General features: G+C 46.9%; 2 protein-coding genes across 2 annotated transcripts; both read left to right on the forward strand.

Annotated features, from left to right (window-relative positions):
* The first annotated feature begins 862 nt into the window (after positions 1-862).
* Pgk2 (phosphoglycerate kinase 2) lies at positions 863-2,116 on the forward strand. The gene has a single exon (XM_042671997.1). It carries the CDS (start codon positions 863-865, stop codon positions 2,114-2,116), a length of 1,254 nt encoding a protein of 417 aa, XP_042527931.1.
* A 5,456-nt stretch (positions 2,117-7,572) lies between these two features.
* LOC122101644 (cysteine-rich secretory protein 2-like) lies at positions 7,573-14,680 on the forward strand. Its single transcript, XM_042672107.1, has 7 exons — positions 7,573-7,653; positions 8,403-8,519; positions 9,392-9,479; positions 10,830-10,975; positions 11,441-11,538; positions 12,640-12,728; positions 14,553-14,680. The coding sequence occupies exons 1-7, from the start codon at positions 7,585-7,587 to the stop codon at positions 14,678-14,680; spliced, it is 735 nt and encodes a 244-aa protein (XP_042528041.1). The 5' UTR covers positions 7,573-7,584.
* The last annotated feature ends 322 nt before the right edge of the window (positions 14,681-15,002 follow it).

The following is a 15,002-nucleotide window of genomic DNA, read 5'->3' on the forward strand; positions in this document are numbered from 1 at the left end:
GTCCCATAATAATAATTTCTTTGCTGTGGTCTTATAGGATTCTACTGTAGAAATAACTATCAATGTTTTTCATAGTTGTTCGAGAGTGGAAATACATGTGTGTGTGTGTGTGTGTGTGTGTAAATTTATGAAAATATACACATATGGAAATATCTATATAATGAAAACATGATGCCACTCCAACATCACCCCAGAAGAGCCATAAAGACAAAAATCTAACACCAAATTGTGCCTTCCATGAACTATAAATTGAGAGAAGGAAACAGCAGAATCCTACTATCTTGAATCTATTTCAAATGTCTCCTTCATTTGGCATTGTAGAAAGACTTTCATAGAATTATAATTTGATATAGAAAGTGGGGGGGGGGGGGGAAATGTAGGGCTTGGGGGCTTTGCACATTTACCTGTTAGGTTGCTTTTGTAATTAAGTGGGGGGGGGGGGAACCAGAAGGCTCAGGTCTGCAGGCCCAGTTGGTCCTGGAGTTTCCCCATTCCCACCCTGTCTCCCTCCAAGCTCTCCAAATCACTTCCTGACAGTTTGAACTTGTCGCCAATCATCATACAGCGAGCCCAGAGTGACAGAAATGCGAACCAATCACAGAGCTCAATTTCCTTTCCATTTCTCCCCCCCCCTACACACACCCCCCACGCTCACAATGGCTGCCTCATAGGAGGGGGGCGGGCCGAGTGGCGGAAGAGGTGGGCGGAGCAGCTGAAGGGGCGGGGCAAGAGCACAGGCGTTGGGGAGTCCGCCCGGAATCCTCCTCCTCCTCCTCCTCCCTCCGGAGCAGCAGGAACAGCGCTGCTCCAGCCCCGAGATCCGCCCCAGGCAGGCGGCCCACCCCCCCCACCCCCCGCCGGCATGTCTCTCTCCAACAAGCTGACGCTGGACAAGCTGGACGTGAAGGGCAAGCGCGTCCTCATGCGTGTGGACTTCAACGTGCCCATGAAGAATAACCAGATCACCAACACGCAGAGGATCCGGGCCGCCGTGCCCAGCATCCAGCACTGCCTGGACCACGGGGCCAAGGCCGTGGTGCTCATGAGCCACCTGGGCCGGCCCGACGGCATGCCCCGGCCGGACAAGTACTCGCTGGAGCCGGTGGTGCCCGAGCTGAAGACGCTGCTGGGCCGGGACGTGCAGTTCCTGAAGGACTGCGTGGGGCCCGAGGTGGAGAAGGCCTGCGCCAGCCCCGCGCCCGGCGCCGTCATCCTGCTGGAGAACCTGCGCTTCCACCTGGAGGAGGAGGGCAAGGGCCTGGACGCGGGCGGCAGCAAGGTCAAGGCCGACCCGGACAAGGTGCAGGCCTTCCGGGCCTCGCTCTCCCGGCTGGGCGACGTGTACGTCAACGACGCCTTCGGCACCGCGCACCGCGCCCACAGCTCCATGGTGGGCGTGGAGCTGCCCCAGCGGGCCGCGGGCTTCCTCATGAAGAAGGAGCTGGAGTACTTCGCCCGCGCCCTGGAGAAGCCCGAGCGGCCCTTCCTGGCCATCCTGGGCGGCGCCAAGGTGGCGGACAAGATCCAGCTCATCAGGAACATGCTGGACAAGGTGAACCACATGATCATCGGCGGCGGCATGGCCTACACCTTCCTGAAGGTGCAGAGCAACATGGAGATCGGGGCCTCCCTGTTCGACGAGGAGGGCGCCAAGATCGTGAAGGACATCATGGACAAGGCCGAGAAGAACGGGGTGAAGATGACCCTCCCCGTGGACTTCGTCACGGGGGACAAGTTCGAGGAGGGGGCCAAGGTGGGACAGGCCACGGTGGAGTCGGGCATCCCCGCGGGCTGGATGGGGCTGGACTGCGGTCCCGAGAGCATGAAAAAGAACGCGGAAGTCGTGGCCCAAGCCAAGATGATCCTCTGGAACGGCCCCCTGGGGGTCTTTGAGTGGGACGCCTTTGCCAAGGGGACCAAGGCCCTCATGGATGAGATCGTCAAAGCCACGGCCAAGGGCTGTGTCACCATTATAGGCGGCGGGGACACCGCCACCTGCTGTGCCAAGTGGAACACGGAGGACAAGGTCAGCCACGTGAGCACCGGCGGGGGGGCCAGCCTAGAGCTTCTGGAAGGGAAAGTTCTTCCCGGGGTGGAGGCCCTGAACAACTTATAGTCGTCTGCATGTGTGTCTCCTCATCAAGCGCAAAGCCCTTAGACTCAAATGGCTTTCTTCTCAATCCTCTGTGCGTCTCAGCCCCGGGCGGTGCGAAGATCTTAACGCCCTTCCAGCAATCCAAGTAGTGCCACACTCACACCTAGCATCCTGGAGATCTCATTCCAACTTCACCATCGGGCTTCCTAAGGAGGAGTCATTCCTAACGCCTATTAAAGTAGTCGTTTGAATAAGTGGAATTGGCGGCTGTGCTTTTGTCTGTATGTGTTGGTTCCTTGTCTGAAAACAGGGAGGGAAGTGCCTAAGTCATTGGTGAAGAATAGGCCAAGTTCTACCAACTGTCCCAGAGAAAGCCTCCTGTTATTTCAGCAAGATTCACAGTAAGGTCCTTCACAATGGAATGTTTTGTTTTGTTTTTTTAATCAAGACTAATAGTCAAGACAAATAGGCTAGAAAAATATCATCTCTTGTGTCCAAGTCCTTAGATAACAAGTCTAATGTATCCTTGTTATATAAATGACACAGTATAAAAAAGAATGTCTTCCCTGGCAAAAAACTACCTTTGTGTGTGGTTGCCACCAAATGTCTCCCTGGTCTCTTTGGCTTAGCTGGAGGAGCCGGTGGGGTCCTGTTCCTATGCCTGTCATGCGGGAGTTTCGCGTGTGTATATTCCTGTCACTCGGCAATGAGACTGTGGGCTCCAGTGCCTTCCACACAACTGTGCAAGGACACGTCCTTGTGAAAAGCACCAAATGCCCGTCCCAAGGAATTGTCGGGTACCCACAGGACAAATAAAGCTAGACTGAATGATGATGCTGTAGATTAGCAAGAACTTAATCACTCTCACAGTGCCCTGCGTTGACACTAAACAGAATGCAAAATGACAATTGTATGATGAGCCTCAATATGTAGATATTTTTCACACATACATACTAATAACATATAAAATAACATAATCCTTGTTGGTCTGGAAGAACGAAGATGTGAATTGATCCTGCTTCTGTTTAGATTTATAACCAATACAATAGGAAAGTTAGAAACAATAATTAAAAAGATAGGATCTGAGTTTATAAGTTAGAATGAGCTTTCTTATTTTTTACAGAAAATTAAAAATAAACACCCTGACAAATAAATGTAGCAAGGTCACATTATTAGGAAGAGATTGTTAATCACCATGAGAAATGACAGTGAGCTGCTCCTTAGAAATGAGAACCAAGAGAGCAAAAAGTGACAGGAAATACTCTCTTAAGTGTTGAGAAAAAATATATAATCATCATAATGGGCCAGGACAGGGAGTGAGGGAAATAAATGGAAACTGATTTTTTGAGACTTGTAACTCAGGACTCCACTCTTTAACCCTTTTAAGAACCAAATTTCCCTTGGCATCTGTCAGTTGTACGAAGGGGATTTATGCAAGATACCTCCATTTCCACTCAGATCCCTAACCCTCCCCTCCCAGCGCCAGTCTGGACCAGCTCCCTCGCCCCACGTCGACGTGTGGTCTCATGAGGAATTGTGAACATTCCCACCGTCCACCCCCTCTCTGCTCACTGCCCTCCGCCCGCCGGACCTGCCCTCCAGCCAGGTCAGCCCAGCTGTCCACCCTTCCCTTTTCTTGCAGCACGTGCCCATTATTCGGAGTGACCCCTCCACCACCTCTCAGGAGCAGCCTCCTGTAGTCAGAGCTCAGTCATCGTTTCATTGTCTTCCTAAGTAGACAGAATAGGGGAAGGCATCATTGCATTGCCTTTTTAAGTAGCTGGAATAGGGGAAGTCATCCATCCCCTGGTGCAAATACACTGAGTGCGCAGGAGCGGAGCGGAGCAGGCCTGCACAGCCTTGCGCACGCTGAGAAGGGGTCGGGAACGCCACGCGTCTGCTCGTGGCTCTGGGGCGGCTGGAAGGCTGGATGGGCTTGTGGCCCATCCGCGCATGTCTCCCTCCTCCTGGGCTCCCCGCGGGTCACGGTGTCCACGGGCCTTCCGCGCGCGGGGCCACGGCCTTGTCACGCCCAGGAGAGCTGAGCCGGGAGCAACAGCCAACGGTAACGGCGAAGGCCCCGAGCGCGCGCCCGACGGCCGCGGGGGTTACAGTCGCCGCCGACCCGACCCGGCCCGGCCGACCCGGCCCGGCCCGCCGCCTCCGCGCTCTGCAGTCGGGGTAGGTGTAGAGCAGGCTGGGGGACGGAGGCCCCGGGGGGCCCGGCCTGCTTCACCGGGCCTGGAGTGCGTGTGAAGAGGGCCGGCCAGGCGCCTCTCGCGCTCCGATCCGAGGCTCGGGCATCCCTCGGCCTCCGGGGGACACTGGGCGGCCAGGGCGCCCGCCCCGTCCCGGGAGAGCCCAGATGCTGCCGCCAGCACTTAGCGTGGCAAGGCAGCGCGTCCTCATGGCGGCCCCGAGAGACACCCAGGACGTCTCCGGGGGAGCAGGCTAGCCCCGGGCTCTGATCGGGACAGAGGCCGCGGGCAGGAATGATGAGGACGGCCTTCTTCACGTCACTCTGCGTTCCCTTTTTCCTTAGGATTATGGAAGAGTCCACCATGCTGCCCCTCCAGCCCCCTAAGAGAGCCGCGTCATCTTAAAACACCTGCGGGAGCGCAGTACTTCCCACTGGTGAGTACCCAGGAAGGGCTCAGCGCCAAAGGAGTAAGACAGGAATGCAGGGGATGGTGAAACACCGCTCCATTCATGCAGCCACGACATCATGGGTTAGTAACGAAGGTGCCCGAGAGGAAAGCAGCACCTAGGGCCAGTGGTCCCTGTGGACCACTATGGAATGGTGGGTAACTCAACTGCAACTAGGGCATGCAGAATCTTCAGGTGCTTTTGGATGAGCTAGGGAGGACCAAGAAACCCCCCATTACAGATACATCACTCCCTCTAAAGTTCATGGGGAAAAAGGCCTTGAACATTTATTTGATCACTGATTAGACTATGCTGCTTTTTCTTTAATGACATCAGAAGGAGACACTGGTTTCATAGTCATAGACACTTCTGAAATTAGCAGTTCAGTCAAGCCACTTGGTTTCATTCATAGATAGATAGATAGATAGATAGATAGATAGATAGATAGATAGATAGATAGATAGACAGATAGATTTTACAAGGTCCCAAAACCTTATAGACATATCAGTGGACTCTAGGACCTGAAGAGAATCAACTTTAACCAACATAAGCTGTGAGCAACATCAAGTTAGATATGGACTCCACAGAAGCCTGACTTAGGAGCAACCCAGCTATATTTAGTCCTGGTTATCTGAGTGATTAACCAGTCTTCGGGAGGTCAGCATGGAAATATGAATCCAGAAAACATGTCTAGATAGTAATATGCCTATGAACCAGCTTGGCTATCAGACTTACTGACTCAAAGTAGAAGTTGATGGTGGGAAATAAGCAAAAAGAAAAGCTTATGATAGTAGAACTAGAATAAAGTTCACTAGTAGAATACTGATGCACATCCTGAGTTCAACGCCCCCCCCCCAAAGAAAAAAGGAAAAAAAGCAATATGGGAACCAAATAATTTTAAAAATATGCTCGATGAAAGACAATGAAACTAGAGACTGGATATGAAAAGTCCTATTTCAGAAGAGTAGTAACTGTAGTTACTTGTGCAATCAGAAGTATAGCTTAAAATATATGCAGTTCTAACCCTCTGTCTCCACACCTTACTCCTTCCTACAGAAACAGCAGATATTTCATCCTGCTCTCAGAACTAACGGTAAGTGGTTATACAATCTAGAGTGAATAGTTTATCATGACAACCACTATAATGTTGCCAAGAGTAAAATGAGATATTCAATGAACTTATTATCTGTGGTTTAAAGTTGATCCATTTTGTTTTTACTGAGAATAATAGCAATAGTTTTTTAAAGCTAAAGTAAATTATAGTTCTGTTGTGCAAAGAATCCATTTATACTTAATGATTTTTTATATTCATCCTGTAAGTAAGTAATATTACTTCTTATTCACCTGCCTTTAGAAATGGCAATAACTACCTTTAGAGAAACTGAAAAAGTATGGCTATCTCTATACACTTTATTTTCCTACATCTTTGATTTTTTTCCCTGCTGTTAACATATAAAGTTATGTCCTAATATAAACCTGGTCTTTCCTGAGGTCAGAATAAAAAATAAAGTGAGGCTGGGACCTCTACCAGGCTGCAACCAGAACTTTTCTCCCAATTGAGTCTATGTCAATGCACTTTCAAAGTTCATCGACTCTGAAGTCATGACTCGGAAAAGCCTTACTTCTGACGCCACGCCAAAATTTACCAGTAGCACAGGCAAACACGTCCAAGCCATAAAATTCTTACCTGCCAAATACAACCAAACTTGCTGAGGTATGAGCGCAAAGTAACAGGGCAATTTCTTTTTTTTTTTTTTACCAAAATCATCAACAAATGTTCATTCCTTTCCCACATCATTGAGAATTTAATCTACTTGAAAATCAGTGGAGCCCGAGAAGCACATAGACAAGTTGTTTGTTGTGTTGTCCCTCCAAAAATTAGAAGGTACCAAACATGCTCCATCTGGAAAATCTTTTCCGAGCTGTCTGACAATTTCATGGGACAGCAGGCTACCTGGCGATCAGAAGAGACAAATGTCTGGAAACCAAGGCACTCACCATCACTTTAATTTACAGAGGAAAGTTTCTAAGACAGAGGATAGGAAGATGAGCTTCCTAAACGGAATGTTCTGGTGAATTCAGCTAAAGGTCCCATGGCTTTTTGATTGCCAATATGGACAGCACGATGCTGAATGTCTTTTGAAAATGCCATAAATAAATAAATAACAACAACCTTGATACTATGGGCCATCAAGACTGAACAAACTGGAATAGGTCAGGATTTCAGTTTGTCCATTGTAGTTGTTGACACACACAAGTACAAGAAAAAAAATATTCCTTCAAATCACTAAGGTGGTTGTACATATCTTCCTGTGTATTTTACAATCTTGATTCCAGTAGGGTGTAAATGATAAGGAGTCATGGTTCTACTTTTGCTAGAAGACAGCAAACCAAGTGAGGCTACCCACGGAAAGAAGTTCCCCCCCTCCTACCCCCTCCACCCCCAACCCCCCACCCTCGCACAACTGAGGCGCAGGCCAAATGTCAGCACCACGCTGATGGAATCTTGTTTCTACCACATTTCACTTCTGCTGCAGAAACGGTAGCAGAACAAGTACAGAAAACAGAAGGTGTCATTTCCCTACCTCCTACAGCTCTACCCCAAACATCATGTCCTTCGCTTTACCTCTTCTTGCTTGTATTAAAGGCAAGCTTGGCTCTTCACAACCCAACTGTCCCGTGCCCCGTTCCCCGTGTGGGACCCCAGCATCCACATGTCCCTTGGGGATAACTTAAACCATGACATTGTCTTCCTACCTCAAACCATGACATTGTCTTCCTACCTCTTGGTGGCACGCTGCACTCACGTCAGCCCTTTGTCTGCTTTGACTCAGTTTCCAGCCATGGCTTCTCTCCCAGTGGTGCTGTTTCTCATCACCATGCTGCTCCCGTCTTTACCCGCGGAGGCCAAGGTAAGGTTAAACTGGAAGATCCTTCCACAGCTGCCTGGCAGCTCTGTGGGCTGTCCTCCTACTTTGAGAGTAGAAGAGGAGAAGATACCGGGCAGGTGGCAGGGCTCTGATTCAAGCCAGTGAGAGAGGAAGGTAAGTGCTGTCCAGCACAGAGGCCAGCCATGCCACGTGGCTATGGAACCGTCAAAAGACAAAACAATCACAAGTACTCAGAAGACGCCAGAGCCTGGGGACGGAAGCCCTCTCTGCAATGATGTAAAAATAAGACTCATTATGATCTTGAAGTAGTGGTACAAAGGTGTTTCAATATCAGTTTCAATCCAGTGCCCCTTGATCAGTGTCACACCTTCATTTTCCTCCCCCATCTGTTCTAACCCCACCGACACCATAGTAAGCTCCATGGTTCTATGCTCACACAGATACGTAGACTATGACTGTATTCACCTATTCTACACCTCATCATTCATCTGGATTTCTCTCTGTAACACCTTCCTCACCCAGACAAACTGTGTTTGAGCTTCCTGGTATTCATTTTGTTAAAGTGTTGTTTAGGCCTTCTGAGGACTCACACCATGGTCTGCCAGATAACAGTTTCTTTTGATAATGTAATGATTGATGGATTGATCCTGGTAGCTATTACAAACTTTTAAGGTGATTTTTTTTTCCCTCTTGAATTTGCTTATTGATCATTGTTTGCCATTTCTACCAAGATATTTTTTTCCAACAAATAATACCTTTGTTTCCTTTAGGACCCAGCTTTTACTTCTTTGTTAACCACTCAGACACAAGTACAAAGGGAGATTGTAAACAAGCACAATGAATTAAGAAGATCTGTCTCCCCCACTGCCAGCAATATGCTGAAAATGGTAAGAGGCAGGGGTGTGGCGGGCAAGCAGATGGCAGCTCCACAAAACGTCGTGGTTTATAGTGGTCCTGTCTGTGACACACTATTTTATTTGAACTCTTCTATGGAGAGAACTCTTTCCTTTAAAAGAAATGGCTAAGTACCATAGTAGAGTTACAGTATATGTTTCATATCTATATTTATACATATTATATTTACACATTTATACATATTATTATTTACATTATATATTCTATATAACATGTAATTATATATTATTAAGCTGGAAAGGCAGAATTAGGAGTCAATCTTTGAACCTCCAGCATGAAGCCATTACACTTTTTCATTCTGAGTCTTAAATCTAGATACTATACCCTTTTCTTTAGTGTCTTTATTAGTGGGGAAAGAATAAATTCTGTTTCCAGGGCCTACCCCTAAAAACTATTCAGATCTATTCAGATCTATATTCACACATGAAAGAAATTGGCTTTAGATGAAGTTGGGATAATCCAGATCAGTATACCATTAAAAATTCACATGCTCATCAATATTTAGAGTAGCACCATTGCTTAAAAGGTAGGTGTGGCTTCATAGTGAGAGACTGTCGACTCCCGTGCGTGATTGCTTAGACACATGCACACCTACCTGACCATATCCCTTATCTACTTATCCCTGGACCCCCTTCTCTGTTTGTCCCTGTACCCGCCTTCTGCCTTTCTTTCCCTACCCATCTTTCTAGCAATCACCCCTTTGCAAAAATGCATTTTAATAGCAAAGAAAATTCGAAAATAGTTCCAAAGAAGTTTTAAAATACTGCTAAGGAGCCTACCAATAAGAGTACATGTTTCATTGTGGTTGAATCATTAAGTGTCATACTTGTTCTTTCATATCTAGGAATGGAGCCTGGATGCAACTGGAAATGCACAAAAGTGGGCAAATAAGTGTACTTTACAGCACAGCCTTGCAGAAGAACGGAAGACCAGTATGTAAACGGGCAAATATTGGATGAATAAATGCAATACCAGAGCTTTGTGTAAAGTATTAGGTTAAGAAAACTTCATGCATCAAGGCTTGATTATGCTTCTGTCTCTTTAAAATCATTTGACCATTTGGTCTCTATGTACGTAGAGAGATAATCATGCTCAGAACAATTTTGTGTTTGTCATTTCCATTATGCAGATGACTGAGATGCAATGATTCATTTGTTCTCTCTGCCAGCTCATGAGCCAAGCCAGTCACACATGATGTTTCAGTTTTTATATTCATAAAACATACTGAGTTACCTCTGAGCATACCAGATAGTAATTTATCAAAGTGAACTACAAACACTGAATTATGCTTCATATCTTGAGCTTTGCTCCAAAAAGTAACATTCTAAAATATAAAACATTACCATGACAAAAATTCCCATATATATACTCAAAATTCATTTGTACAATACATTAAGACTCCATGAAATGTAGAAGAATTATCTAAAAAGAGGAATTATCTAAAAAAATATATGGGATCAAAAACTTTGATGCATGAACTTTACAACAAAATCCATCATCAAAAGTTGTATGAATCTATATGGGCAAGTTCAACTGGAAAGCAGATAATGATTGATGGGTGCTTCAGCCAATGATGACAGGATAATGACAACAAAATTATGGAAGGAGGTGAGTCCATTCACAGGAAGACTGAAGGTTTTAAAGAGCCAAGTGTAGTCAGCGCTCCATTGCTAAAGGAGATCACAGCAATTAGGTGGCACAGTAGAACCAACATTTCCATCTACTTCAATGTACACATTAGGTGCGAGGCTATGAACATCCAGGGGAAACTGAGGAAAAGGCAGACTGGTGGCTTTTCCCCATTTCCTGGTGAGGGAAGATGCGTAAATTCTGAAAAAAATTGTTTTCCCTCCTGGTGTCACGTATCTGCGATGAGATTCTTAAAAACACCCTGAAACAAACACCTGTGCTCCCCTAACTGAACCTTGTTTTTCAAGGTCTTATTTGTGAAAGATGTCTGGAAAGGGTTTTGAAGGCAGGAGAAAAAGAGGACAAGTCACTCCTTCTTTTAGGAAGCCTACAACACCAAGACAAAAAAAAAGGCACACCACATAAACACATGAAGAATGGTGCAGAAACGACCAGAACATTTGACCTCCTGGAAGGATGAGGATTTGGAGGACCGGAGACTCCCCGCCCTCCGTGTAAAGCAGCCCGGTCTTGTCAGCTGTGTGAGGCCTGAGCGAGCATAGGCAGTCTTACTCAGTAGTGGATGCCTAGCACCTCCACACGGGGGCTGCCACTGTGTCTCCCTCACAAAAGACCCCTTCCTTCCCTCCTAGCTGTAAAATGTGGTGAGAATCTCTACATGTCGAGTGATCCAACTTCCTGGTCAGATGTGATCCAAAACTGGTTCAATGAGAGAGAGGGCTTTAACTATGGCGTAGGACCCAAGACTCCTACCACACCCGTTGGGCATTATACTCAGGTAAGGGGAGTGGGTCCAAAATACCTTGGCCTAAATCATGCTACTATAGAAGACTAAACTTGAGCCTGTAGGACTGAACTAAGCACACTGCCTTGTCATTTGGCCGATCTCTATCTAGATCTACCACTTATGCCTGTCTTCTTGACAGAGATGCAGACATACACACACCACGTTTTACCCGACACTACCAACGAGGAAAATGGCAAATGGACCTTCCTTCTCATTTCCCTTCTGTTATGTTTATATTTTTACCCTCACTAAGGAGTTTACAAAAGGGTTCAGCCCGCCACATCAGTTTATGGGTACAATGCATCTGAATCAAAGTTTAGTGTTTGAGAAGCATATGCCTCATTGAATAACGTCAGTGCTCTGCGGGACACATGGCTGCAACTATGACAGGAATTGCTGCTATTTGCATTTTAATGTCCCCCCCCCCATTTTCTGCCTATTCATCCTCTTTTTCAGCTTGCCTGGTACTCATCTTACCAAGTTGGGTGTGGAATAGCATACTGTCCCAATCAAGAAAATTTCAAGTACTACTATGTCTGCCAATACTGCCCTGCGTAAGTATCCACCAGATGCGAAAATGTTCCCCTGTACGGAAAATAGACAGGGGACAAGAGGGAGGGTACTTTTGTGGGACAGTTCTTCCTTTAACTTCTCAGAAGCTCCCGTTCCTCATTTATATAATGGTTTCCTTCCTCTTTCCCTGGGGCAGGGGTGACCCCATGGGCCCATGGGGTGTGCATTTCTCTAGACCTCGTGCCATCCGTTTTTGCTCATTTCACACTGCAGTCTAAGCAAAGCAGTCTGAAAAGGGAGAGGTGACATACAGTGGCTTCAGCCATGTCTTCTCAATTGTGTGTGTACACAGGCGCATGTGTGCATGGACGTATGTATGTAAATACTTACATGGCCACCATTAGAAAACCCATCCTCTGGTGTCTCAAAGGTATTTCAGGATGCACTGAACATGTTTCCAAACCCCCAAATCGTGTCACCTGAAGTCTTCTTTGGTGAGCATGCTCAAAGGAAACCCCAACCTTCTCCTGAGGTTTTGATGTCTAGCCACAAGCACGCACTTGTATCAAGCAGCATGTTTAAAGTTACTTAGGAAAATCCCCTCTCGATATATAGTCACACTATGCCTCATGTGTGAACTTCCTTACTACAGGAGAGAGGGGCTTCTCAGAGATGGTAGCTGATCCAGACGGTGGAGGGTCCCAGCTGGGGGGTGACCTGCAAGCACCTTTTAGATTGAAGCAGAGAAAACAGAAAGGCTCTGCGGTTACACATCTCTGCTTAAGAGCTGAGCTCTCAGAACATGGCACTATATAATCCCAGAGTCCTCTCTGTTCTAAGGAGAGTGGGCAGTGTCCCTAGAGAGAGCTCTGGGCACTCTGGATAAGCAATTTGTGGGAGAGCATCGGGGGACGAGGAGGGTGTTGCAATATCAACTCACACATGCCAGTGACCTCTGTCTGTTCAGCCTGTGAAGTTGTAGCCAGAGATGGGGCCATGTGTGAAGTTCTTTCTTAATTTGGATTGCTGCCTGATGTACACACTGGGAAACCACTACTAAAAGCAAAAAGACTCTGTGTATTTAGTGACTAGCATGCAAACCAAACAGAGAGGTAACAAGACATCTGTGTTTTGTATTTCAGTGGTAATAACTTGAGTAAAAAGAACACCCCTTACCTACAAGGAGTGCCCTGTGCCAGCTGCCGTAATAACTGTGAAAACAAGCTATGCAGTAAGTCGACCAAAGACCTTATCCTTGCAACACATTTAACTAAACACATCATTGACAAGTACTCCAGGTTATCAATTTGATAGGACAAAGATAGCATCTGAACAATTAAAACATAATATCCTAAGGAGGATGATACACGTCAGCAAATGCTGCTTTCTTTTGTACCAATGAGTTCATTATACTGGTCTACTAAAGTGTAATTAGACCAGCAGTGTTTGCCTTAACAACTGACATTTGCTCTGGAATTTGGTGGTAGTTTGTGTACATTTTAATGACAAGAGCCATTATGTACCTAGCTTTGCCTCAAAGAACACACATGTTGTTGCAAAGAAGGAGACAAAATGTCATCTAGTATGTAGCTCATGTCTAGTAACTCTCAGCAACAAAAGAAGAAAGTTAACTATTGGAACTGGATGCCAGTGACTTATGCCCACAGCCCAGCTACTTAGGAAACAGAGACCTAGAGAATTGTGATTTGAAGCCAGCTTGCATAGAAAAAGTCCATGACATCCCACTTGAGTTAATCAGCAAAATGCTTGGCTGGACCAGCCAAGAGCAAGCAAGCTGACCAAGTGTGTGAAGTCCTAAGCTTTCCCTAGTGGTGATAGTTCCATTCAAATTACTCTGCATGAGCTGGCCTGCGCCCTGAGGTTTTCTTCCAGACTCACCTGCACAGCTGTAATTCAGAATACTGACACCAAAGCAGTATAGAAACCCAGAAGGGTAAAAGTTGAATGTTTAATCCTCCACCAGGAGCTGTTTGCTCTGAAGCTTGGAATTCAGCTTATTAGTGATGAGTACCCAATGGGAAAATCTTAAAACGATGGCAGGGTCACCATGGTGATTCATAGAGGTTTTCTGGCAGAAGAATGCAAACATACCAAATAAAAGCCAGCAAGTAGGAAATCTAGGTTTCAAATACAGTGATGGTCATTGGCACAGGGCTGGCAGGTAAAGGAAGTAGCAGCACAGTGTGTGAGTCTGGCCGGTTGAGTGCTCCTGAAAGGATGCTCCCGGGTCCAACACTGAGCTGCTGGGTCACTTCCCTTAGACTGCGCATGTGTTGGCACGGGGAGTATAAGGAGTCCACCCCCAAGGCTAACCGACCTTTTGGATGGTAGTGTGATGAGATGAGGTCTACCCAGGCAGCATCAGGAGGAAAGAGGTTTGCCACTGCATCTGCCCCATGCGTCCACCCATGAAGACAACTTTCTCCAGAAAGAAAGCATTGAAACATAAAGTTATCCTGTGCTGCCATGTGGGATGATAGAAATATTGACTTCCACGTACTCCAGAGGGGGCTGGTAAGATGAAAACATTTAATACAAGGCTTGAACCCAGGGCCTCGACCCTGTCCCACAGCAGCAGCTAAGGAGCACTTGAGCCACGGCTCCCCTTCTGCCTTTTTGCCGGTTAATGGGAGCTCAGGGTGTCGCAGAGGTTCGGGCCTGAGCAGGCTTTTCATTGTCATCCCCAGATGTCAGCCAGGATGACAGGCGGGAGCCTCAGGCACACAGCCAATTTAACATCCATTTACCCTCCATTCCTGTGACTAGTCTGTGGATGTAGAGGTGTGCTTGCGTTCACGTCACTGCTTGCTGAGGGATCAAAGTTGGTGGATCCATCTCAGAACTCCATCACGGAACTTATATGTATTTTTTAAGTACTGGTTTAGTCAATGAGATGAACCAGGACCAGGACCCTCCCATGGCCCCTTCAGGGCGGAGGGAGAATGGTCTGCCCACTTCTCCCATGCGCTTCGCATACATAGACGGCTTTCCTCCCACAATGGCAAGATGGTAACCAAGCCTGTTTTCATTGCAGCCAATAGTTGCGAGCACGAAGATCTCCTGAGCAACTGCGATTCCCTGAAGACCTCAGCTGGCTGTGACCATGAACTGCTCATAGAGAAGTGCAAGGCCACCTGCCTGTGCGAAGACAAAATCTACTAAACTACCAGGGTGCCCTGTTAGGGTCTCCATGGAAACAAGGGCTGCATCCGTCGGCCAGGCTCACCAGGAGAAAGTGTAGGGATGCGAGGGACAAAATCAACAGAAACGTCTTAACTGCGAGTTTTAGCTAAAGTGGCGCCACCAACAGTGACAATTTGGACTCTGATATAAACACGTTGCCCTCATGAGTTAAATCAAGTTGAGGATTTTGGAAGCTGACTAACTGCAGGCTAGAAACTCTAATCCGAAAGCAGAACTCTGTGTCTCCCAAAACAGCATGCTAGAGGAAGAAACAACTATAATGTCCTTGTCGCCCCTACTA

Source organism: Dipodomys spectabilis, unplaced genomic scaffold, assembly GCF_019054845.1.
Source record: "Dipodomys spectabilis isolate Male_0828 unplaced genomic scaffold, ASM1905484v1 ptg000669l, whole genome shotgun sequence".
NCBI lineage: Eukaryota > Metazoa > Chordata > Mammalia > Rodentia > Heteromyidae > Dipodomys > Dipodomys spectabilis.

Coding starts and splice junctions, on each gene's coding strand:
- Pgk2 (XM_042671997.1), top strand. CDS start 863: ATGTCTCTCTCCAACAAGCTGACGCTGGACAAGCTGGACGTGAAGGGC.
- LOC122101644 (XM_042672107.1), top strand. CDS start 7,585: ATGGCTTCTCTCCCAGTGGTGCTGTTTCTCATCACCATGCTGCTCCCG. Junction 8,520..9,391: donor CCAGCAATATGCTGAAAATG/GTAAGAGGCAGG, acceptor TTTCATATCTAG/GAATGGAGCCTGGATGCAAC. Junction 12,729..14,552: donor CTGTGAAAACAAGCTATGCA/GTAAGTCGACCA, acceptor TTTTCATTGCAG/CCAATAGTTGCGAGCACGAA.